The following is a 27710-nucleotide window of genomic DNA, read 5'->3' on the forward strand; positions in this document are numbered from 1 at the left end:
GTAGTGGTCATGGTTACTCCTCTAACATATTAGAATACATTGGACAGGTTGACATATGACACTGAGTTTTAATACCAACACTAGCAATTCGACCATAGAGGAAAACCGACCTGCTCAAGAAAGTGTTTGGGTCAAATAGGACTAATCGAACCTAAAGTAATAAATCATCTATCGTTCCAAGTTTATGATAATTTACATACATCTTTATTTGCGCTTATGACAAATCATTAAATGTAAGGATAAGAAAAAAAAATCACCAGTGAATTTACAAATATAAGGCACCTTTATTCACCAATGAAACTTACAGAATACAATGGAAGAGCAGACTCACATCGGTAATATTGCTAATATTGTAAGCTACTCTTTCCTATTCTATGGCATTAGGCCAAAATATACCAGCAATGTAACAAACTGTTCAAAACATTAAACTTATCAAATATGCCACATTTTTACAACAGCAAATACAGATATGTTTTTCCCAGACAAAGGGAAACGAACAGGTAGCCTTTCCAATTTGTTGTTAAACTGGAGCTCCCATGAAAAAAATGGTTACTCTGATCTACATTGATTAAATGTGCAAATTCATCTCTGCTTAATAATATAATACATACCCTTGAATACATTGTTTTGATCGGAATCATACAGGCTTTTCTGCATGGCATGTGTCACACAGCATAAACTTTAAAAGGTGACACTAACGTGAGTCGTCAGTGTTAATAACTGATTGTTTTAGAAAATTAATTTTACTTTCTAATTGGTCTGTATTTGTTGTTGAGGGCTTCATCCAATTAAATAGGCACACTCTATTCCACTTGAAATATAGAATATGGTACGTGGGATAATCACGTAAGATGTCTTATTGTACAGAACCAATTCTCAAACCACTCTAGAGATCCCTTGTTTTCACACAGGGATACATGCAAATTTTGAAGTTCTAGCAATTTAAGTTCTAACATGATAGCCACTGTGGAAAAGTACAATCTTATTGCAGCAGAACATGGGGAACAGTGACTGTATCTTAAAGGACCACTATAGTGTCAAGAAAACAAACTTGTTTTCCTGACACTATATAATCCTTAGGTCCCCCCTCCCGCTGGGCTGAAGGGGTTAAAACCCCTTCAGCCACTTACCTTTACCCAGCGCCAGGCTCCCTCGGCGCTGGGGACCTCTCCTCCCACTCTGACGTCAGCTCCAAAGTGGAGCCAAATTTGCATGCGCGGCAAGAGCCGTGCGCGCATCAAAAAACACCCATAGGAAAGCATTTCTCAATGCATTCCTATGGACGTTCTGCATGCTCAATGCGATTTTTGCATTGAGAGTCGGGGAAGCGCCTCTAGCTGTTGTCAGGAAGACAGCCACTAGAGGTTGGATTACCCCTGCAATGTAAACATAGCCGTTTCTCTGAAACAGCTATGTTTACAGCTGCAGGGTTAAAACCTGGGGAACCTGGCACCCAGACCACTTCATTGAGCTGAAGTGGTCTGGGTGACTAGAATGGTCCTTTAATGCAATTTAAATTTCTAAATCGCTTTCATTCTGAGATCTTAAATTCAATAATTTTTCTGAGTGATTGGCACAGAGATGCCTACTAAAACGTGTAAATGTAAATCTTTTTTCACCATTATATATATATATATATAACATCAAATGGGTATTAGAAGAAATAGCAACATTATAGTATGTTCTTGTGACATTTAGTATGGGCATATTTACATGAGATTAATTTATTGTATGAGTGATCAACCAGAACCCATGTTGTGATTACTACTGTTAATAAATAGTTTTTAAAAAATTAAGCTTTCAGTTGTTTTCCTTTTATAAACCATATTCCATAATAACATCCTCAACTAAAGCAAAATAATATTGCATTACCAGAAATTAGTGATTCATGCATGAAATAAATATTGGAGAATATGAATACTCGCAATGAAGGGAAATATGCAATACCCTTTTGTACTCAAAATTGAACATTTTCTTTATCAGCATGCAAAAAAACCAAAAACCTTCTTCCATCCTGGCATATCCATGTTTTTATATATTGTGTAATATACCAATTAATGAGGGGAAATAAGATATGCTTCCCAAACAATGAACATTGCAATTAAGTAAAAACATTTGGAGACTTTCTTTTTAATGACACAATTTGTGTCAGTGAAAACAGAGTACCTTGGTTGTTGGCCCCCATTTAAAAGAAATGCGTCTTTCGAGAAGTCTATAAACATTATCTGAGATAACTTACTCTTAATTAAAACGTATTAAACCATGCATTCTCCTAATTATAGCAACATGCACAATGTATGTTAGAACAAATGAACATTGATAGTGGAAGGTGCATGTAGTGATCTGAAAAATGTTCAGTGCCTATCAACATTTAGAGGACCTAAACAAATAGGATAGAATTCAAACATTGTCTAAACAGAACCTAGAGGATACAAATAAAAGACTTCATATTAGGAGCCGTATGAAAAAAATACTCGTAGCTCACTACATGGGTTCACATTACTGGAATGGATATTTTTTTAAAAAATTCACGTTGACTTGGGCACAGCTCATGATTTTTATAACTTTATTCCTAAGGTGTAGAGTACCTGCGTATATTATAACTGTATATTTTAATACAGTGATCCCAACAATCAAGGACCAACAATTGCCCCTTTGGGGTGACAGAAACACCTACAGGACAAATCAATCCCTCTTTAATTAATACACTATATCCTCCACTTTTAGGAAAATTAAGAATTTCTTTGCGACCACTATCTGCAACAATCAAATCTCCCCTGGCACCAACACACATTCCCGCAATGCATCGGAAGTCCTCATTCTCAGAGAAAAAATGACTAATTTGTCGACCCAGCTGGCCATCAGGCCCCACAGAGCCAATAGAAAAGCCTCCTTCAAGATGATGCTCACATTGCCGGTTCTCCAGGTTCAGGCCTAGACCTTGGGTAAAGTACACAGTACCTTCCTGATCACAAGTTACAAATTTTGGACGAACAGCACTACAGAGACGACTGTATTTGACAACTCCCAGACTGCGATCTACAGTAAGACACCACAGTTTCCCCCCTTCCACATCAGTGACTACAAATTGACCGGATGGCATGGCTGTGATGCCCCATGGCTTGCTCAGTTGGCTCCTGTGACAAGTGATACAGCGTCCCTCCATTGTATACACCTTCACAGAGTTATCATAGTGGTCTGTAACTCCAATCAGTCCATGGCAGTTTACAGTTACCGAAAGTGGAATTAAATTGGGGAGATCTGCCCCCAAGAAACTCAGCACAAAAGTGTCAATGCCACTTGGGCTTCGTCTGATTTCTTTATGAAAGCCTTTCCTGTTAAAAAGCTGGATTCTATGGTTACCCCTGTCAGCCACAAGCACTTCTCCCAGTGGAGTTATGTGCAGACTGACAGGGAGATTAAACATGCCTGGCATATTGCCTTTCGACCCCATCTTCCTGAGGAACTGGCACTGCTGCAAGTTGCAGGCTGCTTCTGGTATCCGGTTGATGGGAGGTGAAGGACACTGTGCCACCACAGTGCTAACTTCTTCTGACAACATCTCTAGATCATTACACGGAACCAGTGAAAAACCCGAAATTTCAGGCTGAATCTCCTGCACATTCACAGTGTATGGTTTCTTGACCACTTCTCCTACCTGCAGAGGGTCAACATAACCTACTTTAAAGAATTCTGCATCTTGCAAGGTGATCTCTTTGGGCAAATCAGCTGCAAGTTCAGGTTCCTCTTCATCCACAGATTCTTCCAAAAGAGCGGTGTCTGATTGTTTTATCTTGAGAAGAAGGTAATCACATCTGGACACCAACTGGACCTCGGTGATGTTCAGCAGGTATGCCTGCTCGTCCAGGAGCTGTGTGTTGATCTTCTCCACTTCAGACAGAGAAGCAGTGAAGAGTTTGCGAGACCTGGCTAGCTCTTCCTGGACACGGGACTCTTCCTTGTTGTAGTCCTGTAGCACTGCCTTGTACTTGCACTTTAGCATGGCTGAGATGCCTTCCAGGGAGGCCTTCCTCTTCTGTATGTCCAGCATTCGTTGTCTAAGCCGTGTGAGCCTCCCCTCCAGCAGCCTCCTGGACTCATTGGCAGCATCCCTCAATGAGAGCACAGGGTGTCCAGGCTGGCTGTGGCCCTCTTCCCTGCAGGCCTCACACAGCAGCACAGCACAGCTCTTGCAGAAGCCCCTGGGCAACCTGCGGCCACAGTCCTTGCACATGAGCCTGGTGACAGCTTGGCCCAGCTCTGCCGTGTTAATGATCTTCAGCACGGTCAGGTTGTCTGACAGCTGGCTCACACTGCCCACATGGGTCACTCTGCTGCAGAAAGGGCAGCGGACGCCATTGATGGTGCTGGCCAGGAGCTTCTCCAGACACTGCCTACAGGTGGAGTGCCCGCAGTGCAGGAGCTTGGGCCGCAGCTGCTCCTCTGTGTAGGTCTCCATACAGATGGGGCACTCCAGCACCTCCCGCAGGGCGTCCACGTTGAAGGAAGGGGCTGCAGCTGCCATGATACCTGCCTGAGTGTGCTGGCCAGCAGCAGCATCAACAACAACTTCCTGTCCGGGTGAACCTGTGACGTCACGTAGAACACCAGCGGGTCATGTGACTCCAGTGGTCACGTGATGCCGAGGACTGCCGGAGGATGTAAACAAAGCTGGCTCAGGGAGATGGCATGGGTCCATGGGAGCTGCATGATGAGTTAATAGACAGCTTACTGAGCCGCAGAGTCCCTCATCAGGACCAATGGCAACTGCTCAAATGAAGTTCATTGAAGCTTCAGTGTGTTTCTCAGGGGGTGGAAATAATGGGATTCAAAGTTTTAGATGTTTTTGTTTATTTTTATTATAGTTTTATTTAATGTTTATTATAATAAAATGCAAGGATGGATCGCAGAATAATTTTCTATTGAGGAATGGTCTCTAATCAAATGTCATGCACATAATGTGTCTGCATTATAAAGAAAAAAAAAACATAGCCCCACTGCATTGACAAAGTGCGCCAACCCCCATTAAGTTTATTAATTATTTTTGTCAGTTTGGGTTAGATCATTATCTAGTGAAAAATAAAAATCTTCTGAATTGTCTTTCCTTGTCTAGCCAGGTAATCATTAGAGAGAACAAAAACAATGTATTTTGTACCTCATTTAGTAAAGGAACCGGTTAATCCACAGATGCAGTTTACCTTGTCATAAGGCTAAATGGTTAACAGAATGTCCTGCAGCCTTATTTTAGAACCCTCTTGGTAAAATCTCCCAGCTTGCTTTGGAAAATGCAGAATAAAAAAATAATAACATTGCAGTTCATGCATTCTGCATCCCAAAACTTATCTATGAGAAGTTCTGGAATAGCTTGGAGTTCAGAGCTAGTGATGCTCTGCCAGAAGAACAGCTGAACTGCAGTGAGGAGACCTTCCTTCTCAGTGCTGGATTAGAGGCAAGCATTGCAAATTATTATATTTTATGATTACAGTGGTTTTACAGACTACAAATGTATGTCAATTGTGACTACATTTTTATTATCTACAGTTAGGTCAGACAATATTTGGACACTGATACATTTTCCTAATTTTGGTTCTGTATATCACCACAATAGATTTTTAAATGAAACAACCAAGATGCAACTGAAGTGCACACTTTCAGCTTTAATTCAAGGGGTTGAACAAAAATATTGTATGAAATCTTTAGAAATTTCAACAATTTTCATACACAGTCCGCTTATTTCTAGGGCTCAGATATAATTTAACAAGTTAATACAATCATAAATAAAATGTTAATTCCTAATACTTTGTCAAGAATCCTTTGCAAACAATGACGGCTTGAAGTCTGGGATGCATTGACATCACCAAAAACACTGAGTTTCCTCCTTTTTGATGCTTTGCCAGGCCTTTACTGCAGCTGTCTTAAATTTAAAACTTCAGTTGTTTTTTGTTTGTGGGTCTTTCTGCTTTAAGTTTTATTTGCACCAAGTAAAATGCATGCTCAATCGGCCATTGCAGAATATTCCACTTCTTTGACTTAAAAAAAAACAACGTATGGTTTGCTTTCGCAGAGTATTTTGGGTCATCGTCCATCTGTAAAGTGAAGCACTGTCCGATCAGCTTCATTGAATTTGGCTGAATCTGAGCAGACAAATCCCTATACACTTCAGAATTCACCAGCTTCTTCTGTTCCGTCACATCATCAATAAACACTAGTGACCCAGTGCCATTGGAACCATGGGTGCCCATGTCATCACAATACATCTGTGTTTTTACAGATTATGTGGTAAGCTCCAGATCATGAGCTGTTCCAAGCCATCTCCATACTTTTTTCTTCCCATCATTTTGGTACAGGTTAACCTTAGTTTCATCTGTACATATAATGCTGTTCTAGAACTAAGGTTGCCTTTTTAGATTTTTGTTTAGGAAAAATCTAACCTGGCCTTTCCATTTTTGAGGCTTACGAAAGGTTTGCACCTTGTGGTGAACACTCTGTATTTGCTCTTGTGAAGTCATCTCTTTATGGAGACTTGGATAATGACATGCCTACCTGCTGGAGAGTGTTCCTCACTCTCCAGCAGGAGATGTAGTGAAGGTTTTTCTTTGCCATGGAAATGATCCCATGATCATCCACCAGTTGTTTTCTACATCCAGGCCATTTTGTGTTGCAGAGTTTACTAGTACATTCTTTTTTTTTTCTCAGAATGTACCAAACTGTTGATGTGGCCACTCCTAATGTTCCGGTTATCTCAGAAGCTTTAGAAATACAGGTGTATGCATTCCTTTAACCAGAGAATTACAAATTGGCATGGAAATAGCTATCACAATCTTGCATGATGTGGAAGAGAAAATCTACATAAGGATAGATCCCCAGAAGGTTTAAATTAACAACTAAAGCATGGCAAAGCATCATTAGATATGTAGTTCTGAAAGACCTCTGGTGCTTATAAGAAGATATTGGAGCAGAAGCAGTGTTCCTTTAAAAATCAGAGCACTGTCACAACATCCAGGAGTATTTTGTATGGTCCCCAATAACATAACATATACTTTATTTGAAATCCAACTGCCAACTGAAAAAGCAGCATGGACACATTACATAGCAAATGTGGGAAAGGAAGATCCCTAGATGTTACAGAACTACAATGTGTTCTACAAACAGCTGGTAATGATCAAGGTATTAGAGGCACTGCTTGTTGGGGTATAGTGACAGTCCACAAATGTGTGAGGGGACCGTCTTATGATTTATTTGCCTGCATTATCACACTCCAGTCAGTCAGAATGATAATGCAACATTGTGCTAGTATCAGACAGCTCTGCAATATCTGGGAACTATTTCTCCACTTGCAAACAGTTTGACCATATCAAGTGCTAAGAGTCACCTATTACCATTGCAAAATGCAGATCCATTTGAAAGTTACACGGTGTCTTTCATTAAAAAAAAATGGGGGAAATGATTTAATAGAGATACCCTAAGCAAAATCTTACACGCATTTAAGTTTTTTTTTTTTTTAATTGGGGCTTATCTAAGAACAGCTTTTACAAGCCCTGCCATTCTTCCCCAGACTTCCTGTCACTGTCCAATCAAATACTTCCTAATGCAGCTCTTTGCAAGGCAGGTGCTTTTGGAAATTGTTTGCCTCTTGAGTTTAGCTCTACTGAGCTAAACAACCAGGAAGTAAGCAGGACCAGTTGTATAATTGACAGCCACGGTGGGGGGGTGTAACAAGGTTAATAAATAAAAGTTTCCATTTCTATTTCTAAAAATCTTTACTTTTTGTAAAATGTAAAAAATAAGACTCACAATTCACACATAAAGCACTTCAGCAAGCTAAATTACTTAAGGTGTGTGGCGTTCCCCCTTAATAATAGAACAACCCAAAAATGCAACTTGTAAAACATGTTATTGTTTTAGAAATTACACTAAACGAATACTGATTAAAACAAAACATATATGTGCAACTAATAACCACTTTATTAAAATTTTTCTTCTTGACAAAATCACACATAAACAAGAATACAATACATACTTCAAAACAAAATAAGTGCAAAAGATCATATTAAGTAAGGTTTATTGTTAATATTACATGTATTTATATGCTCTTTTAAAATATCAGAGCTTTTTGTCTCAATACATTATTGTTAGGAATGTGCATTAGAAAAGACGGTGTAAGATGCTCAGTTTTCATGAATTTACTGCCATAAATCTTCAGTACGGCCAAACTTGAATACAAGCCCCCTATAATAAGCAGAAAAAAAAAGCAAATAGTAAAATTATAACAGTTTTGACAACTCTTTGGTAAATGGTTCCCTAGCGGCAGCACACTTCAATATTAGTCACATTTCAAAGACATCTGTTTTATGTTACCTTTTAAATTATCAGCAGCTTTTAACTGACACTGCAGCACAATGAGTGTGGCCAAGAATAGAACATAGAACGGTCCACTAAACAGTGAACTAATCTGTGTATAAACTGATGGCAGCCATATGTCGGTTATTAATATAATGCAGTTCCAAACATACTTTGTGATAATTCCAATTGTGGGTAGGTGAGAAACTAGATATATCAAAAATCCCTTCTGGACATGGGATAAAACCAGACCCCATATACCAGTCTGCAATTGTGGACAAACTCACTAATCAGCAAACCAGGCATGACTTTACAGGCAACTAACTTTTTCTTTGCAATATTTTTTAAAGCAATATCTTTATAAGGCATTAAACTTTGGGGTCCATTGTCAAGTAAATAACCCCTTAGCAAGTCTAGGGCTGGGGGAATTTCTCTCAATTTCTCACTTGCACAAATGTGACTCACAGAGTGACTATGTAGAAAAAAACTTGAATTTTCCTCCATCCAAATTAAATCATTATGGTTTTTACTAGCATTTATTTATTGCCAATAATTGATGCATACCTCAAAAAGGATTGTATATAGAAATGCTAAATATTTGTTTTAACAGAACATAATAAGAAAATCAACTTACCCAAAAAAAATGAAAGCATTCTGAAAAAATACAGCTATTCCTGGATACACCTCTGAGCTACCTGTTAATAGACAAGAAATAATGCTTTTGACTTTTGAAACACCAAACGCAAATGAAAAACATGATTTGCAAGCTCTGCACTATTTGTTACAATTGTATCAGAATGTTAATGGATGTCAACCCACTGGACATTTTGTTTAAAGGAACACAACACTTTAGCCCACCCCTCTTAACTTCTAAGCCATTTTACCATTTTGGCTTTGGCTGCCTTTCCACTGGCATAACAACCTTGCTTTGACTAAGAAAACACACAGTCTTCATGTAGTCCCAGCAAGGAGATCTTCAGGATTGTCAGTTTCAAATTTCAAAAATGTGCGCATTCTGTGACATTGCTGCATTCATACAATTTACAACTTATGAAAGCATACCTAGTATAACGAGGATGGTGTAATCTACTTACCTTTTGCTACATAACCTCCAAACAGAATCCACATGGATGCAATCAGGGAACCAAAGGCCAACATGAAACCAATGAACAGCCAAATACGAGCACCTGAAAAGTAACCATAACTGGTTTTAAATGACAATCATGGGAAATGTTGTTTCTGTTTAATATATATACACGTGTTTGTGTATATCTGCCAAAAATGGCATACATTTGTGCTGTGCTAGGCTTATGCAATGAATTATAATATACTGTAACCAAATCCCCACTAGTTTTGCTTAAGTGAGGCGTTTAATAGGTTTGTTTTTTAATTTGTGAGCTTTGAGTTTGGTGTGTAGTGAGTGCACTGGATCTTGTATGTTGTAATAAATTGGCCCCTGCATGCCCCTTATAATTTATGCATGTTTAGGTGAGTATGTTTAATATGTACATATATTTGGGAGTCTAAGCCAGCTCCTGTGGTTTTGCACTTCTCACAGGTGCCTTGTTGCAGGGCCCTATTTAACTTTGCACTGCAGATAGTCCAAGGAGGACGTATTCCCCAAGTAAGTGGATTAGTCTCATAAGAGCAGGCATTAGGTTGCTAGAATGGGGTACATTGATGTTGTGGCAGGCTTATGCAGTGTATGATCATATACGGCAACTAGCTCCTCCCCCTCCTCCCCCATTATTTTTGCCTAAGTTAAGTGGATAAAAAATATTTTATAATTGGTGTTTAGTGAGTTGGGTATTGCATAATAATAATAATAAATACATTTAAAAAAAGAGGAGATTTATAATGATAATGCAGATAAAAGATCTACTTCTACCTTTTAGAGAATGCAGGTGTCGAGAAAGGGACTCTTGTTAACCCCTTAAGGACACATGACATGTGTGACGTCATGATTCCCTTTTATTCCAGAAGTTTGGTCCTTAAGGGGTTAAAGGAGTATGTGGATTGGAGAGTATCCTGTTTATGCATGGTACAGTGTGTCCCACATGTGACATGTACTGAGGGATGTGATCACGTCTTACACATAGGTCTAATTGCCAACCTGGTCCAGGGCAACATCTTCCTCCCCTCTAAGCAGCCACTACAACAGTGCTTGGAAGGGAATACATGTATATGGAGCATGCAGAGAGCTACATTTAAGTAATATCATCAGTTATGAAAAGTGAGTGTGTGACATAGATGCTCTACATCATACAGCTTTAGTTTTGTAGAATAAGTGTAGTGCAGCACACAATGTCTGGCTCTCAAAAGTGTGAGTTGGCTCCTAACACCAGTCTTATTCTGTCATCTAAATTCAGACTTCAGTAGACAGGTTGAGGGGGTCACAATCTCCACATAAAAATGTTATTACTTTGGTCATTTGTCAGCTCATGGTTTACAAATAAACTGTTTCAGAAAACATACATACTTTATGATATGATTAGCAAGTGCCATGGCTTCTTAACCAGATACATTATTATGCAGTACTACAGCATAGGAAAATTCTTTGAGGTTGAAGTTTGCTTTAGATTTCATTTTAAAAGACTCGTCCTGGGCCACCCCAGTTCTTGAAATAAACAGTTTTCCACATGAAAATTAAAGGGATACTCCATTACAGCCTGCTGCATAAGTTATTGTGCCAGAATTGCCCTGGTTCCATCCCATAGTAAGATGACATACGGTTATAGCATGATTTAACAAGTTACCTGGGTTCTGCCAGGCACCTGCAAATCATCCAATCAAGCTGTATGTTTCTTTAAAGCAAAGCAGAACCAAACACACTTGCTTAAAGTGCTCAGCTGATGCTCTCAGCTAATGACTGCAGCCTTGAATTGGTCACTTTTGCTTGGGATGAGCCTTTAATACTGCCACCCAACCAGATCAACAACATTTTACATGGGATGTAAGAACAGCTATAATAATATGTGCATTCTCCATTATGATCTGAAACCATTACCAGTTTGCCCCATGCATCCTTCACTGTAGCTGTCTCCACGAACTTGCCCATTAGACACAGCATTTATCCTAAAATAAATAAATAATAATAATAAAATTTCATACAACAAAGAGGACTGTCTAATAAATGAGAGCTCTTAAGAATGCTTGAATAAGTGACAGGAAGCCTAATTCTTTTATCTGCCACAGAGAGCAGAGACCACACTACCATGCTACACACCAAGGAAAAGGCAGCTTTGTGTAGCACGACAGAAAGATATGAAATGTGAAGGTGCAATAGATTAGTGAGGTGGAGGCAGAGAATTGTAAAAACAATTGAACAAATAAAATAAAGAAAGTAGAAAGGGTAGGTAAGTAGAGCAACGGAAATGTTAAGCAGGAGTGCAATAGAAATTTGTGGTTGTATATTTTGTTGGCCGGATTACTATTATATATTATTAGTTTTTTTATGGAGCATCTGCGTCTCAATTCACTTTACTCAAATAAAGCACTTCCTCATGCCTCTAGCACAGAAGCTTCTCATAAGCAGCAGAATAAGTGGAAAGCTTGCAAAGGCTGCAGACGGCAGTTCTGCAGCTTTTCCAAACAGTTTTTTCATATACCTTAAAAAAAAACATACATGCACTATTCTGCGTGTTTTCTTTGGGGGTATATCTACTAAATTATTAAGAATAAAATAAGGGTAATGTAAACCGTAACAGAAATGCATCTTGTAAATATGCATGTTATATATATTGACATGTTTGGGTTCTTTATTTTCCCAATAACAATTATATATAATTGTATGTATGTGTATATATATCAAACATGTTTTTTTCTGATCAATATAGGTTTTGACATTTTTATAAGCCACGACTGCACGAGGGAGGTGGTGTCCACTCCGCAAATAAACAGACATTTGCACATGGAATTCTCAACATCCTTCAACAGCAGCTTGCCTGTTGTTCTACTGTTTGACTACAATTCCCAACAATTAGAGCCATTAATGTCACTTTTACTTACATTAAAAAGGCAACTGTGGCTATGACCCCACATGCATGGTATGAATGATTCAGTGAATCTGTACTGGGATATTTAACAGCTGCATCAATGATGATCCACCAACCTGTGAAGAACTAAGAAATACCATACTATGAGAAGACATTTATAAATAGAAATATATATAAACACTGGTGTAAAGTATCATATACAGAACTACTGTACACAATGCTATAATTTATTGAGGCTCTGCTTAAAACAAATATCTGCACAACCTATAAGCTTAAATTTCATAATATGTTTTGTGAACTATATGCAAGTTAAAAAACAGTGTAGGGGGGCGGGGCCTGACCGCCGAGCCGGATGGACGTGGGGCACTTCGGCTCCGTTATGAAAATAGCAAAATCAGGCAAAACCTACCTTTCTTCCCCGGAAAAAATGTTCAACAGCCACACGAAGGCAAAGGGGACAATATCAGCCCCAGTCCTGCCAGCAAAGCGGACTGCTGGGCGACTGAGATTGAGGCCTGTCGCAAGGCTCTGGCGGGAGAGGCGGCCGATCTCCCATGCTTAATCCGGCGGGACCTCTCGCACACCTACTGAGGGCCCCGTTTCCCCCCCCCCCCCCGTGGGCCGGGGGGGTTATCCCGGACCCCACCGGAGAGGCAGTGACCGCTTCTATCATCTGAGCGGCGACACGATCACACAAGAACCGCGTGGCAAAATCCAAGATGGCCGCGGCGCTTAATGCAAGCCGGAGATCAAGCTCCCAAATACAGAATCGGAAGCTACAACTCCCTGTGATACTGGCAGACCTAAAGGGACTTTACCAGGACTCTCACTCTGCCTACACTGAGAGGAGCAGCGATCGCAACATACAGGCATTATTCTGCACCCAAGGCTGATGCTGGCAAATGACACAAACGAACCCCTGACCGGCAAGTACCGAAACGCTCAAACACCCATCAGGACAAATAAGGGAGAAATCCATACCCGATATTAGTTTATGACTTACCAATCATATATTATTGTAATTGCTCCTCACCTAAGCATGACGAGCTCAGATATAACTGTTGTATAAATCTCTTGCTAGCGACTAACAAAACAAGAAAAATGTGCATGTAATCATAACTACCCCATTGTAACTAATGTTGAAAAGTAACGCGAGGAATGCCATTGGGGTACCTCGCGAACATTGTCATATTTCTCTGCACAACAAAAAATAAAAATAAAAAAAAACAGTGTAACCCTTGGGAAACATCCAGAGAATGACACTTCTGACACTTGTTAGGTTGACCCTTTTTTTCTCTCCTTCCCTTGGCCCTACCAATTCCCCTCTTACCCATCTATACTGGTACTTTTTTTCTTTTCTAATTTTGTGAGATGTGGCTCCTTATATAACTATTTGTAGAATAGGATAATTGTTGTTTGATGCACGTTTCATTGCCAGTTATTCTTTGTATGCATGCATACATGATGAATTAACTTTTGTATTTAATATTTGCAATAAACAATTTAAAGGGCCTCTCCAGTGCCAGGAAAACAAACCCATTTTCCTGGCACTAGAGAATCCTGGAGTGCCCCGTACCCCATGTCGCTGAAGGGGTTAAAACCCCAAACAGCTTCTTACCTGAATCCAGTGTCGATATCCCTAGGCACTGGGTCAAGTTCCGGCCACGCTCCTCCCCCGGAGAACTAAAGCGTATATTTAATGCTTTCCTAGGGAGAAAATCTGACGCTGGAGGTCCGTGAGGACGTCCAGCGTCAGATAACCAACCAAAGGTTGGTTTGGATTTCGGAAGCCTTCTAGTGGCTGACAGCCACAGAGGGCAGACTTTGTGCTGCAATGTAAACACTGCAGTTCTCTGGAACTACATTGTTTTACATTGCAGCACTAAGTACAAAAGGGTCACAGCACCCAGACTACTTCAATTAGTTGAAGTGGTCTGGGTGCCTGGAGTGTCCCTTTAAATTACAAAAAAAATATATAAAAATAAAATAAATAGTGTTATCCAACTATTGAAAGTGTGTGTGTCACTTTCAGGACTCTTTACATATTTCACAAAGATCCCAGAGGGTGACATCTCCAGTTAGGGTCCGCTGCTCCTGACATGTCATCTGCCAGGAGCCACGTCAGTGCTGTACTTGCACACATCACGAGAGTACAACACTGAGGTATTGTAACAGCTGTTGGGATTGGGAAGTTTGTGGTGGCACTCTGTGTCAACCTCAGGTTTGACCCTATTTTGTCTTATACTGTCTTTGGATTGCATTTGGAAATTCAAACCCAGTCATCATGAGTATTTCATAAAGATGATATCTTTTTATGAAATACTCAGAAGTGACAGAGCCATTTGAACGGGGTGGATTGTATAATGTTCAGAAGCAGATGCTAATGGAAGATACCAGATAGAATATCTTCAGTATGTCAGCTAAAAGATTATTTCATAGACGCAAATTTATCTACATCCATCAAGACAACGTTGAAGATTGTATTGTATTGACAGAGCACTATAGTCACCAAAACAACTTTAGCTTAACGAAGCAGTTTTAGTGAACAGATCATGCTGCTGCTGTCTCGCTGCTCAATTCTCTTCCATTTGGGAGTTAAATCACTTTGTTTTGCAGCCCTATACATACCTTCAAGCAGTACAAGAATATTCAAATGTGCTGTGTGAATTCATAACACAATAATACTTGTACACTTTATAGTGGGCACCATGCTCTATGGAGATGGATTATAATTCAAACTACTTTATTTTTAGGTCTCTCACATGAATATTTGAACATTTAGACATTATACTGCGCTCCAAGCACTCACTAGAACGCCAGCCCCGATGGAAGCTACTGTATTCCTCTTCTCGCCCCAATCAATACACTCAGAGCATCGCAAGCTATCAAAGAACCCAGACATCTTGAAGAGAGCTGTGGACGAAATGTAACAAGATTCAAATTAGTCTAAATATGTCTGGCATCCGTATAATAAGAGATATGTGAAATGGGTCATTCATTATTTAGACAAAAGGGTTTATTACTAAGCATCAAATTGTATAGAACTGGAAAATTTTAAGAATTGCAGAATATTTTTCATTCTCTAATGCACTGCAACTCAATATTCAGTTATTTACTAATGGAGGAATTCAAAATGAACTTCAAACTTACATTATAGTGTTAGGAATCCAAAGTGTAATCCTAACACTATAGCATCCCTATGCACTTAAAATGAACACCAAGTAAAGGGTTTAAAAAACAAAAAAAACGTTAAACAATTACCTGATTCCAGCACCCACGTCCCTTGTTTCAGGAGTCAAACTCCATGAAACTGCCGGAAGTGCTTCAACAGTGTTTTACATAGCAGGGTTTAGGGGACAGGAACACTACATCCAGACCACTTTAATGAGATGAAGTGGTCTGGGTGCCTATAGTATCCCTTTAAATGGCATCTATAGTACCCAAGACAACTTTAGCTTTTTAAAAAGAGCGTTCAACATCACATATACATTGCTAGCAGTTTTGCTAATACAATGTATAGATGGAGATAGAAACCTATTTGAAGGGATACTATAACTGCTAGGAATACAAAGCTGTATTCCTGGCACTATAGCTCACTCTGTGGTTCAGAGGGTTTAAAACTCTTTATTTACTTACCTGATCCCAGCATCGATGCTGGGTTGCAGCTCATCCTCTTCCGACGTCCTGTGACGAGAGTGCGCAGGTGTGGCAAATGCCAGTGCTACTAGTGTCGGCATTGGAGTGTAGAAATGGAGTCACATGACGTTGTTCCATTCAGAAGCCGACATGCTGGCAACGAAGCCAGCGTGTTGGCGTCACGGAGGAGGTTTGCCCTGCTTGCGGAAGGATTTGCAAGCAGGTCAAATGAGCAAATAACACAGGAAAAGTGTGGGTGGAGTGGGGAGCAGCACAGTGGGAAGTATGGTTAGGCCTGCCTAATGTTATTGCAGTGGGAAAGCAAAGCCAAATGTAAGTGGCATAACTGATTTAGGTGTTTTCCATTTTACCTACTTTGGTCTTAAAGTAACTATTCACACACTTAAAGCAGATAGCTTGCTACTTTATATGTGTTAGCGTTTTTAGAAATTTTCAAAAAGTGAACATTTCAATAGAAATTGGCACCTCAGTAATTAACCTGGTTACCCCAACAAACAAGTTTACTCTTGTTTACAAAGAACACTATTATAGCATATACATAAACCACTAATCAGTGGTCATGTAGACTTCACATGACATTGTGATAGTTTTTTTCTTGTGTTTTTTTAAACTACATTCCAAGAAAAGTTTAAAACTCAGCTATTACAATAACACCGCTATAATGTGATCATGTGACTTTTGTTTTTAAAGGTTTTCCTTTAGAAGATGAGCTGTGTGCAGTGCTCAAAGTAAACGCTGCATATAGCCTTTTAAATTTATTGAGAACAAGGCGGCTAAGCGCATGATTCTGGATTGGCAAGTGGTCAAAAAACAAACAAACCCACAGGGTCCGAACAGACTCTAAAAGGGTCTCCCCATGCCAAATGTGGTGCTGGGCTTTGCCTGCATGAATCAAAGAGTAATCGGTATGCTTGATTTTTACCATTACTGAGATATTCCTGTAAGCTGAAATCAGCCAGTAGATGGTGGCAACACACCATTCTCTGCTGTTTTCAAGAGACACGATTGTCACAAGAACCCTACAGCATAATGTAGTGGTTCTGGTGTCTATAGCCTGTCCCTGCAGGCTTTCATTTCATTTTCACTATACCAAATCCCTATGCACATTTAAATATCAAGGTTTTTTAGTATCACTCTAATGGCCATTAACGCGTAAGCTCGCCTGCCATGTCAAGGCAAACCTCTTAAGAGAGTCCTACACTAACAATCCACCTTGCTGTTTTAAGCTAAAATCTCTAATGACACAGAATGGGGTGTTTTTCGAAATCCCTACCTACTTTTTGTTCTCTTCAACCTTTTGTTCCTGAAAGGGTTTGCAAGAGTCTCTCTCCCCCCCCTCCCCCTAATACTGTAAAGTGCTACAGAATATGTTGGCGCTATATAGATGCCAATAATAATACTGGGGTGGGCAGCAGCACTGTAACATGGCTGTGTAATACAAAAGCAAATACAAAAATTAAGCCCTGCGCTCAAACTCCCACTACAGCTGGAAGGCAGGAATGACTATAGTACACATCAACGTGTACACATAGAAAAAAGGTACTTGCACATTATACCAAATAGCACTTAAATAACTTTTTTTAAAATGATAATTATACTCCAATCCACCAGTCATGCTTAATTTTGTATGTTTGACAGCCATGTTACAATGCTGTCACCCACCACGTATTCCCTTTTAATAGTTAATAAGTATGTAGGAGCTTTTAATAAAAAATAAAAATACCCCTCTCTGTATCATAAGACAGAACCCCCAGTATGATGGTGTACACATAACTATGGCTTTAGAACAAAGACAAAGAATATTACTACCTAACATTCTACATAACAATGACATTACTAATCAGTAACGAAGAGCTGTGAAACAAAACACTAGAACACCTTCCGTTAATAATAAGTACAAATTAAAATACAAAAGACGATGATGGTTAACAGTCGTACCTTTGAGACCCGACCCTGTAATAAACACTAGTTATAGCTTCACACGCATGCTCTGAGTAACCACTTCCTGTCATGGGTTCAGTCACGTGACTGATGAAGCGGCCATACTGGCAATGGGAAAACAAAGAGAGCAGCATAGACATGTCTATGGAGAGAAGCCATATTGGTAATGGCAAAACAGAAAGAGCGGCCATATTGGTAATGGCAAAACAGAAAGAGCGGCCATATTGGTAATGGCAAAACAGAAAGAGCGGCCATATTGGTAATGGCAAAACAGAAAGAGCGGCCATATTGGTAATGGCAAAACAGAGGGAGTAGCCATACTGGTAATGGGAATGCAAAGCAATAGGCAAAATGTGAATGAGGAAAATAAAACGCCATAAATTCCATAGAGTGCGTTTTTGTGGCCCAAAATCAAAGTGCAATGTTGAATTGGGTATCTCTCTGAGTATTTTGAACAATGGTACATGGTTATCTGTGGGTCAACCCACATGGCTGTCTGAAATAGGGGTTTAGTGTTAGTTTGGGAACATTTGCTTCGTTCACATTGCTGCTGGTGTTCTCCTCTATAAACAGAAACGCCTTGGAATTAACTAGTGTAAACAGAAGGAAGTTTAAACATTCACTTGCACTGCCCTCTGTATGGACATTTCTATAGTGTGTCCTGCTTTGGGGAAACAACCTGGAATGGTTGAGTACAGGTAAATATATCCTTCCTCCATATAAGGTTTGGAACTCCAGTTCTTTAACCCCTTAAGGACACGTGACATATCATGATTCCCTTTTATTCCATAAGTTTGGTCCTTAAGGGGTTAAAGAGTCAAATATTTTGTATTTTCGAGATTCAAAGTGTGTCATCCAAAATACTATATTTGATATAGGTGTTTACCTTTTACATAAGAACAATTTTACACAAGAAAGACACAAAAGGGGATATCTGTTTAAAGAATTCTGAAGCACTTAATTAATTGCCCAGGCATGCAATATTGTTAATTATTTATATAGTGCAAGTATATTTCACAGAACTTTAGAATATTAAAAACGGGTAATAAAACCGCAAGTACAAAATACTGCCTTTTGCAAAGCTGAAGACCAAGCAGTTGATTCTGAAATTCCACTATAGTTACAGCATGGATATTTTAGCCTACATTTTGCAATTATTTTTTTTAATAGGTTACAACTCTTTATTTAATGAATAAACCCCATGCTGGGTCACACCTGCACCACTCAGTATTACAGTACAATCTATGTTTATTTGTCTGCTGGTTCAGTCACTGTGCACATTATTTCCTTTGTATAATGTTGTGTATTTAGTCTGGTATGGACCAGTTACCTGATATGGATCTGATGTAGATTAATTTAGAAATAAACAAATATGTTTAAATGTCTATCTGTTCCTGTCCAAATCTGAGATGATTAAATTGCGTATACGCAGAAGTAAGTTCACACTGACACATGGAGTTCAGGTTAAAAGCACTTCAGAAAATTTAATGGCATCTGGTTAGAAAACAGTTATGCAGACCCTTTTAACCCCTTAAGGACACATGACGTGTGTGACACGTCATGATTCCCTTTTATTCCAGAAGTTTGGTCCTTAAGGGGTTAAAGGCAAAATGACATCATCATTGAATATCAGATAATAACAAATAAACATCATTAATTGGATTAAATGTTATGTGACTATATCAGTGTCCACCCATCAATATTATTAATTGGCTCAGGGATTTGAGTGACTAGCTAGGTGTCCTCCCACCGGGAGGTGGTATTGTTCTGGACACGGGTGTGGACAGACGGCTCAAGCGCCATCTTTCCCAGCATGAGGTTTACTCGGTGGAAAGGGGGGCTTGAGCGTCATTTTACACAGTCAGTGATGTCAATCTTGTGGTCAGGTGCAAGGTTCTTTTATGAATAGAACATTTCATTAGTACAGTGTTCTCATGGCCTTGGCTCTGGCCTTGGTTATACTTTGTTGCATGTTACAGGAGATTCAATAATTCCGGAGTCAGCTATGTCTTTATAGAAAATACAGTCTCTGTTCATTGTATTAAATGTTGCTGGGAAATTCTGTCATGTAATGTAGTTTAAGATGGAGGATCTGTCAGGTAATGAGGACAAAATGGAGGGTCTGTCACAGTGTAAGGTTAAAATGGAGTTAGTACAATAATTCAATACAAGTTCAATAAAGATTTTTAATAATTCTACATCAGATCCTACTTAGGACTAAAAAAACATAAGTTCATATTTTCAGACTAGTGAACATCATTTCTGCACCATTTTCTTTCTGGTTACTGAGTCTGACCTTGGCTTATATTTGGTTATCTGCTATCACTGACTCTTGGCTTTTCCTGTATCTTTAACACACAACATAAGCATATCCTGCCAATAATGTCATAGGTGATTATATACATCAAGCAGGTCAAACTTGCAGCCCACAATGCATATCTTTGCGGCCCAGCGAGCCGCGAGTTTGACATGCTTACTTAGTCAGAGTAGGCACCTGCTGTCCCCACATTACAGGTGCCTACGCTGCTAAAATTTACGCGGCCGGGGAGGAGAAGTCGCTGGCAGCAGCGGGGAACTCAGTCTGTTCTTCCTGCTCCTCACTGCTTCCTGGCGCACTACCTCTGTAGTGATGCCGGAATGACATTCCAGCACCTGGCATCACTAAACTGCGCGCGTGAGGGAGCAGTGAAGAGCAGGTAGGAGACCTCCCAAGAGAAGATCCCCACTGGACCCTAGGGAGAGGCCCCTCACCAGCTCCTAAAGGTAGGGGAAAATAAATAAAATTATGTGAGAGTGTGCAATAATGTATGTGAGTGTGTCTGTCATTGTGTGTGTCTGTCAGTGTTGCGATGGCCGCGGCTCGACAGTGGTGGACCTGGCGGTGCATGGAGGCATACAACGCCACGTCACATTCCGACATTACGCCAACATGCTCCACCTTCACAGGGTTTCAAGGAGTAACGGGAGGATCAGCTTTAGCACAGTGTGCGGACAGCGCCATTGGGGGTATACCAGAGGCTGGGCTCCGGAGTCACATACTGGCAGCGGCAATGGAAGTGGAGTCTGCTTGTTGGCTTATATTTTTTGTTTGTTTGTTTTTTAAGCAAGGGCTTGGATTTAGTATTGAGAAGTGGGTGCTGTTTTTTTTCTATACTGTACTTTTCAAAACAAACCTACGTTTCTATGAAAATGTAATTTTTTTGTTTTTGTTTTTGTTTTTTTGCAGCCTACATAAACGTAAACCTTGTTTATGTGGCCCGTGCTAGCCTTTGAGTTTGACATGCTTGATATACATGGACACTATAATGCATGGTCACCTTTACAAATATCTATAAACCTTCTTTCAAAGATGTAGACACGTTTTAATGCTTGGAGAGGGCCTTCCAGTGGGAGTGAAACATATTTAGAAGTGAATGAGTCTTGTAGCATGTAACAAGTGAAAGGGTGGTAACAGTGGAAGGCTGGTGCTCAGTTATGAAGGGCTCTTAGCACTAGGGCGCCTTCTGGGCCAGCTCACCCAGTGAGCATTTCACTGGTATCGGGGCCTACAAGAGACTTGGCCCAGTGGAAAAAGTATCTCATAGAGGGTAATTCAATTGTGAGAAGTCTGGGTTCAATCAGAAGGCCTCTTTGTAGGACTGGAACCCATGAGAGGCCAATGCTTAATTGGCTTCCAGTTATGGTTGAGGCTTAGTGAGAAGACTTCCCAGAATGAGGGGAACCTGTGAAAGTCATGCGCAGGAACTTGTGGTTTAGGGCAGTGGTAACTTCTCAACCTAGCACACTAAAAGTCCAGGATTTAGGTAGCTGTTCCATTGGGGAAAGCTAGGTAGCTGTTCAATTCTGTTCCATTGGGGAAAACCTGCACCACTGGTATGCCTTGTGACCTTGGATGGGAACGACTTGTGTAGGGTTTTTCTACTGGTAGTGTATGGCTGCTTGTACTGCTAACCACAGGTGTAGATTTTATTTTAGCAAACATGTGTTGCCTTTATCAAGTGTAAAGGCAATGGGGCTTTTCAAAACCTTTGGGATTATATTCATGCACCATTTAAAGGGATACTATATGCATCAAAACAACTTTAGCTTAATGAAGCAGTTTTGATCATGTCCCTGCAGTCTCACTGCTGTAATACACACAGCCGGCATGAAACCTTTTCTTTTCATTTTCAATCAGATGTTAAGCTGCTTTAGAATTTTTTTATTTCCTGCTCTGTTAATTCAACTTTAATCACGCACAGGAGGCTCTTGCGGGGTCTAGACAGTGATTAACAAAGCAGGAGTTAAATAATTCAAAATTAAACAGAATGTGCAATAAAGGAAGCTTGATTCTTAGAACATTAGATATCCCTTTGCAGAAAGTGTAAGTCACATGCATGAAGGTGTGACTAGGGCTGTATAAACAAAATTATTTAACCCCTAAATGGCAGAGAATTGAGCAGTGAGACCGCAGGCATGATCTATACACCAAAACTGCTTCATTAAAGGAACACTATAGTAACCTAAACAACTTAAGCTTAATGAAGCAGTTTTAGTATATAGCTCATGCCTCTCAGGTTTTATTGCTCAATTCACTGCCATTTAGGCGTTAAATCACTTTGTTTCTGTTTATGCAGTCCTTTCCATACCTTCTCTGGCTATGATTGACACAGCCTGCATGAAAAAAAAAAAAACCTGGTTTCACTTTCAATCAGATGTAATTTACCTTGAACAATTTTATAGCTTGCTCTGTAAATTGAACTTTAATCACATACAGGAGGCTCTTGCAGGGTCTAGCAAGCTATTAACATAGCAGGGGATAAAAAAAACTAAATTAAACAGAACTTGCAATAAAGGAAGGATAAACTTTAGATGACTCTTTGCAGGAAGTGTTTATGGAAGGCTGTGCAAGTCACATGCTGTGAGGTGTGACTTGGGTTCATAAAGTGATTTAACTCCTAACTGGCAGAGAATTGAGCAGTGAGGCTGCAGGGGCATGTTCTATACACCAAAACTGCTTCATTAAGCTAAAGTTTTATTGGTGCCATTAGTTTCCCTTTAAGTATTTTTGTTTTACCTTGCGTGTGTACTACCTTGCTATACGGATGCATCTGATAAACTAAGCGTGGTTTTTAAATTGAATACATTTGTCTGTGCATATTTACATATGTGGCAAGTGGTACTGTAAAGAATCTTTATGAAATAATCATATTGACTGTGTTAGAATTTGACTGAAATTTCAACCCTGTCAAATGATTTACTAAGACATAGCAGGGACTATTTGTTTTGGTATTTTTCTTACACCTGACACTTCTTGACACTGAGCTACCGCCGTCAAGAAGTGCACATCACACCAATCACCAATAATGGTTGCAGGAAAATTGCCTCTTTCTATGAAGGATCCATCGGTTCTTCTCAGCTGAAGCGCTAGAAGCAGAAGAGGACCATCCGGAAAAGGATAGTGGCATTCATGGGGGACAGGTAAGGTAAATAGAACTCACCTTTGTTTCCCCACAGCGACAATGTCACCGTCAGTGCCGCTTTGACATGTGCAATATGCATATATGACTGTATTTATCAAGGTTATTCAAAGAAAATTCCTCAGATTTCCTGCGCCTTTAAGTCTGGTGTAATACCTACCAAGACTATTTGCTCACTGTGATACTGTTGCAGCCTTTTGCACTCAGACTGGATTGATATGAATTTGCTGACAGCTGGTCCTGAGCCAATTAATTTGGCTTTATAGACCAAACCTTCTATCACTGTTTGCTTGCTTAGAAACCTTGAAAGATCTGTTGCCTTTCCTGATGCCCTACTTATGTATTAGCATAAGGTCCCAGTGGCTGCCTAACCCAAAGGATCCACATGTGGGGAGGCTGTTCATGTGAGGACCCAACGTATGTGTGTCTTAAAGGGAAACTCCAGGGCCAGGAAAACGATCCGTTTTCCTGGCACTGGAGGGTCCCTCTCCCTCCCACCCCTCAATCCCCAGTTGCTGAAGGGGTGAAAACCCCTTCAGTGACTTACCAGAGGCAGCGACAGGTCCCACGTCGCTGCTTCCTCCTCCCCGCCGCTCCTCCTTCTGCTTACGTCGGCCGGTGGGCGAGACTGATCTCGCCCGCCGGCCGAGGAGACCTAATGCGCATGCGCGGCAATGCCGCGCATGCGCATTAGCGCACCCCATAGGAAAGCATTGAAAATTATTTTCAATGCTTCCCTATGGGGAATAGAGCGACGCTGGAGGTCCTCACACAGCGTGAGGACATCCAGCGACGCTCTAGCACAGAAAACCTGTGCTAGGGACCAGGAAGTTCCCTCTAGTGGCTGTCTGATAGACAGCCACTAGGGGAGGACTTAACCCTGCAAGGTAATTATTGCAGTTTAAAAAAAACTGCAATAATTACACTTGCAGGGTTAAGGGTAGTGGGAGTTGGCACCCAGACCACTCCAATGAGCAGAAGTGGTCTGGGTGCCTGGAGTGTCCCTTTAACTGTTCTGGAAGCTTGTGCATATTCCTGTATTTCCTCTGTTCCTCCTCTTAAAGGAACACTCCAGGTAATATATGTCTCGTATTCATCCGCACATAGAAATGTGATTAATGGCATATACAGTTCTGGCAGGAAAAGTTGTGCCGGGCAACAATGCTGTCCTGACAGGAAAAGTTGTGCCAAGCAGCAATCAATCCACAGGAGGGTTTGTGCAGAGCAGCAATCATGCAAATAGGAACCTGGTAACTGCCTTTTGGGTCATAGGCCAGTTACAACCAATCAGATGCACAGGCGTGCTATTTAGGCCCAGTTCTCCTTTTGCTCAGTGCCCTGTCGTTGTTTGAGAGCGCGTTATTGATTTTGGTTATTCTGGTATTTTGACTTTGGCATTGAGTTTGACTTCCCTGTTTTCTGGCATCCCTGACTTTTCCTTATCGTTGTGTCTCTTTCTGTGTCCTTTGACCTCGGCTATTCCTGACCAATCTTTGGTAGGTAAGTCCAGCCATTCTAAGGTCCGGTATATGTTGCCTATCAGTCCTCTGTGTTACACAATTTTACATGCTGGATCATACTGTAATCCTGAGAATATAACCCTGTGGGGTTACGAGTCCTGTTGCTCTGCTGTCTAGTATAAATTGTTGAACTATTTTGGAACGGTTTGACAACTTACCTGGGATCTACTGGGTGTCTTTTGCACATTCCCTGCTTCTGGTATTCTCTTTCACGAAAATCCAGTTAGATCTACGTTTCCTTAAAGCCTCCTGAAGTGATTATGATGCTAGGAGTAGCCTCACTCCTTACCCGGTAATAGAGCAAACCAGGTTTGTTATCTCTTCTGGTGCTGGGTGAATGACATCCGTGTTTTTGAGTGTCGCCATCCACTGAGTAAGAGCATTAGTGGAATTCTCACAGCCAATGAATACAATTCTGTGCATTGAAATATGTACAGCATGGATATTAGCGAGCACAGAACTCTTGTTCCGATCTGTCTGACACCAGCGATGCTGCCAGGTGGGGTTATACCTTCGGCAGTAAAGGGGTTAAACTCTGTATCTGTTGCGTCTCATAGCTAAATGCTGTACATACAGACTCCAGGTATAGTCATGGTGCATTAAGAACCCTTTTAGATCTCTACTAACCCTCTCAGTAGTGAGACATTCTCTCTCAGCACTATGCCAACACTAATCCTGACACTGAGTACCCCTTGCTGCAATGCTTGTTTTATATACTTTTTAAACTAAATAAAATTCATATTCCATTTCCTCTAGGAGTGGATTTTTTTTTAATCTCATCTTAATAGTAAAGTTGCTTTTATTTTTATTTTAAAAGTTCATGTGTGAATGCCAGACTGTGTTTTCTCTAAGATGGCAATGTTTTACATTACCAGACCAAAAAGAAAATGAATATGCATCTTAGTGTAGTGGTTTTGGTGCTTAAAGTATCCCTTAAATCCTTGCAAACAATTTACCCCTTCATGCCAACAATTGTTTATACTCAATTACCAGGGTATGCAGTCATACTCTGCAATTGTGTATACATGATTTTAACCACTGCAGATTACATTTGTTTATTGCAATGCATTATAGCCCCCCCCCCCCCCCCTGCCAATTGATTCATGGGTCATTCCAGAGTTCTATAGCACCCCCCCCCCCCCTTAAACATTACTTTCCAACATATTCAGATTCTCTAGGTCAGGGGTTCTCAACCTTGTCCTCAAGGACCCCCTACCAGTCCAGGGTTTAGGGATTACCTGGGTGTGTCTAAGGTGTTTAGAAAAAGAAGAAAAAAACACCTTAGAGTCTAAGGTGTTTTTTTTTTTTCCCTTTTTTCTTTTAAACACCTTAGACACACCCAGGTAATCCCCAAATCCTGGACTGGTAGGGGGTCCTGAGGACTGGGTTGAGAACCCCTGCTCTAGGTGTTATTTGGCAAACTGCTTTGCAACTGGCAAAGATTCGATGGGTCTATAGTATGCAAATTGTTGGGAGTTCAGTATTTGAATATGTTTGTCCTAGAGTCCAGGCCTATTTATCTTGCTAATCTGTAAAACTCTAAATATATTAAATATTTTATTAGTGCAAAAACTAAACTCCAAAGGTTGTGTTTCTTTAAGATAAGACAAAACACACACACACACACACACGTATGTACACATCTGACAATAAAATTAAACATGCAGCCTTGACTTAACTTTGGTCAGATGAAATGTACAAACCCTGCTTAAAAATGACTTGCATTTCCATAAAACCATTTGCCTCAATGCAGAAATCGTAACAATCTTATTTACAGTGTAATAATGCAACATTTGGACATAGACGTTTACAGGTCTAAGGTGCTTGGAGTCTGTATGTGTATTTCAGTCTAAAACAATGCACATACAGAATTAAAGCCCTTTGCTACAGTAGGTGTAACTCTACCTCCAGCAGTGTCATTAGTTAATGTTAATTCTGTGCATATTTGGCGTCTGTCTTCAGCACGCATAGCATAATGGTGAAATTTGACCAGTGGTGGTATGATCTCTGCCATACATCCTTCTCTCAACCCGTCCTCCCTAACATCCATCCCCTTTAGTGAGGGGAGAATATTACAGTAAGCTAACCAAAAATGGTGTTAAATTAAAATACTAGTTTTTTTTTAATTGGAGTAACCTTTTAAGCAAGATACACTTGCTGTGTTCTAAAGCATTCTTGCAGTTTGGATATATAGTGCTCAGGGCTGGCATTAGTATAAGGACTAATGACCCATGCCCATTAAATAGGACATTGATCCTAAAAATTAACTTACTGATAGCAAGCTAAGCACAAATCCTCTTGCTGCTTCTAACTGTCCAACATCCTCCGGTCAACCTTGTGGCATATGTACTTTCTACTACATCCACCTTCTCTGCTTTAGTCTGTATACCAGGAAGGAAGTGGAAAAGTAAATCCTGATAAGAGAAGGTTCACAGTTTGTGATTAGTGAGAGAGAGAGGAGATGAGAGCTTTTGGGTCTTGTTTAATGGACAGACAGACTGAACTTATTGGTAGGAGAGAAAGATTGACATAGGGTATTAAGACTTAAAATGTATCCTGCAAGTGTTCCTCTAGTACCAGGTCAACCAGATACAAGGCTGTTATAGTGTTTTCTGTCTGTAAGATTCTGTAATTAGGCCCAAGAGCACCATAATTGTCAGCACCAGTCCTAAAATAATCTTAAGTCCATGACTGGTATTTCCTGTAAGAACTTATAGGGACACTCCACTGCCCAAATACAAAATCATGGTTTAGTAAATATACCCCAATGAAAACTTGCATGCATTTAATTATGTATT

The 27710-nt window shown here is 40.2% G+C and overlaps 2 protein-coding genes across 2 annotated transcripts; both read right to left on the reverse strand.

The window, feature by feature from the left end:
- Positions 1 to 264: 264 nt before the first annotated feature.
- TRIM32 (tripartite motif containing 32) lies at positions 265 to 4650 on the reverse strand. Its single transcript, XM_063456481.1, has one exon. The coding sequence runs from the start codon at positions 4523 to 4525 to the stop codon at positions 2573 to 2575; it is 1953 nt and encodes a 650-aa protein (XP_063312551.1). The 5' UTR covers positions 4526 to 4650; the 3' UTR covers positions 265 to 2572.
- A 3397-nt stretch (positions 4651 to 8047) lies between these two features.
- On the reverse strand, positions 8048 to 17987 carry TMEM50A (transmembrane protein 50A). Its single transcript, XM_063444559.1, has 7 exons — positions 17931 to 17987; positions 15145 to 15248; positions 12349 to 12461; positions 11348 to 11415; positions 9435 to 9527; positions 8975 to 9035; positions 8048 to 8229 (listed from the first exon to the last, which is right to left on the reverse strand). The coding sequence occupies exons 2-7, from the start codon at positions 15235 to 15237 to the stop codon at positions 8184 to 8186; spliced, it is 474 nt and encodes a 157-aa protein (XP_063300629.1). The 5' UTR covers positions 15238 to 15248; positions 17931 to 17987; the 3' UTR covers positions 8048 to 8183.
- Between the last annotated feature and the right edge of the window lie 9723 nt (positions 17988 to 27710).

The sequence above is a fragment of the Pelobates fuscus genome, chromosome 1 (genome assembly GCF_036172605.1).
Source record: "Pelobates fuscus isolate aPelFus1 chromosome 1, aPelFus1.pri, whole genome shotgun sequence".
In the NCBI taxonomy this organism is placed as follows: domain Eukaryota; kingdom Metazoa; phylum Chordata; class Amphibia; order Anura; family Pelobatidae; genus Pelobates; species Pelobates fuscus.

Excerpts from the sequence above, each read along its gene's own strand:
- TRIM32 (XM_063456481.1), bottom strand. The coding sequence starts at position 4,525 with ATGGCAGCTGCAGCCCCTTCCTTCAACGTGGACGCCCTGCGGGAGGTG.
- TMEM50A (XM_063444559.1), bottom strand. The coding sequence starts at position 15,237 with ATGTCTGGGTTCTTTGATAGCTTGCGATGCTCTGAGTGTATTGATTGG. Across the intron at positions 9,528-11,347 it reads AGGATGCATGGGGCAAACTG|GTGCTCGTATTTGGCTGTTC; the intron begins GTAATGGTTTCA and ends GTTACTTTTCAG. Across the intron at positions 9,036-9,434 it reads TGGAGGTTATGTAGCAAAAG|GTAGCTCAGAGGTGTATCCA; the intron begins GTAAGTAGATTA and ends GTCTATTAACAG.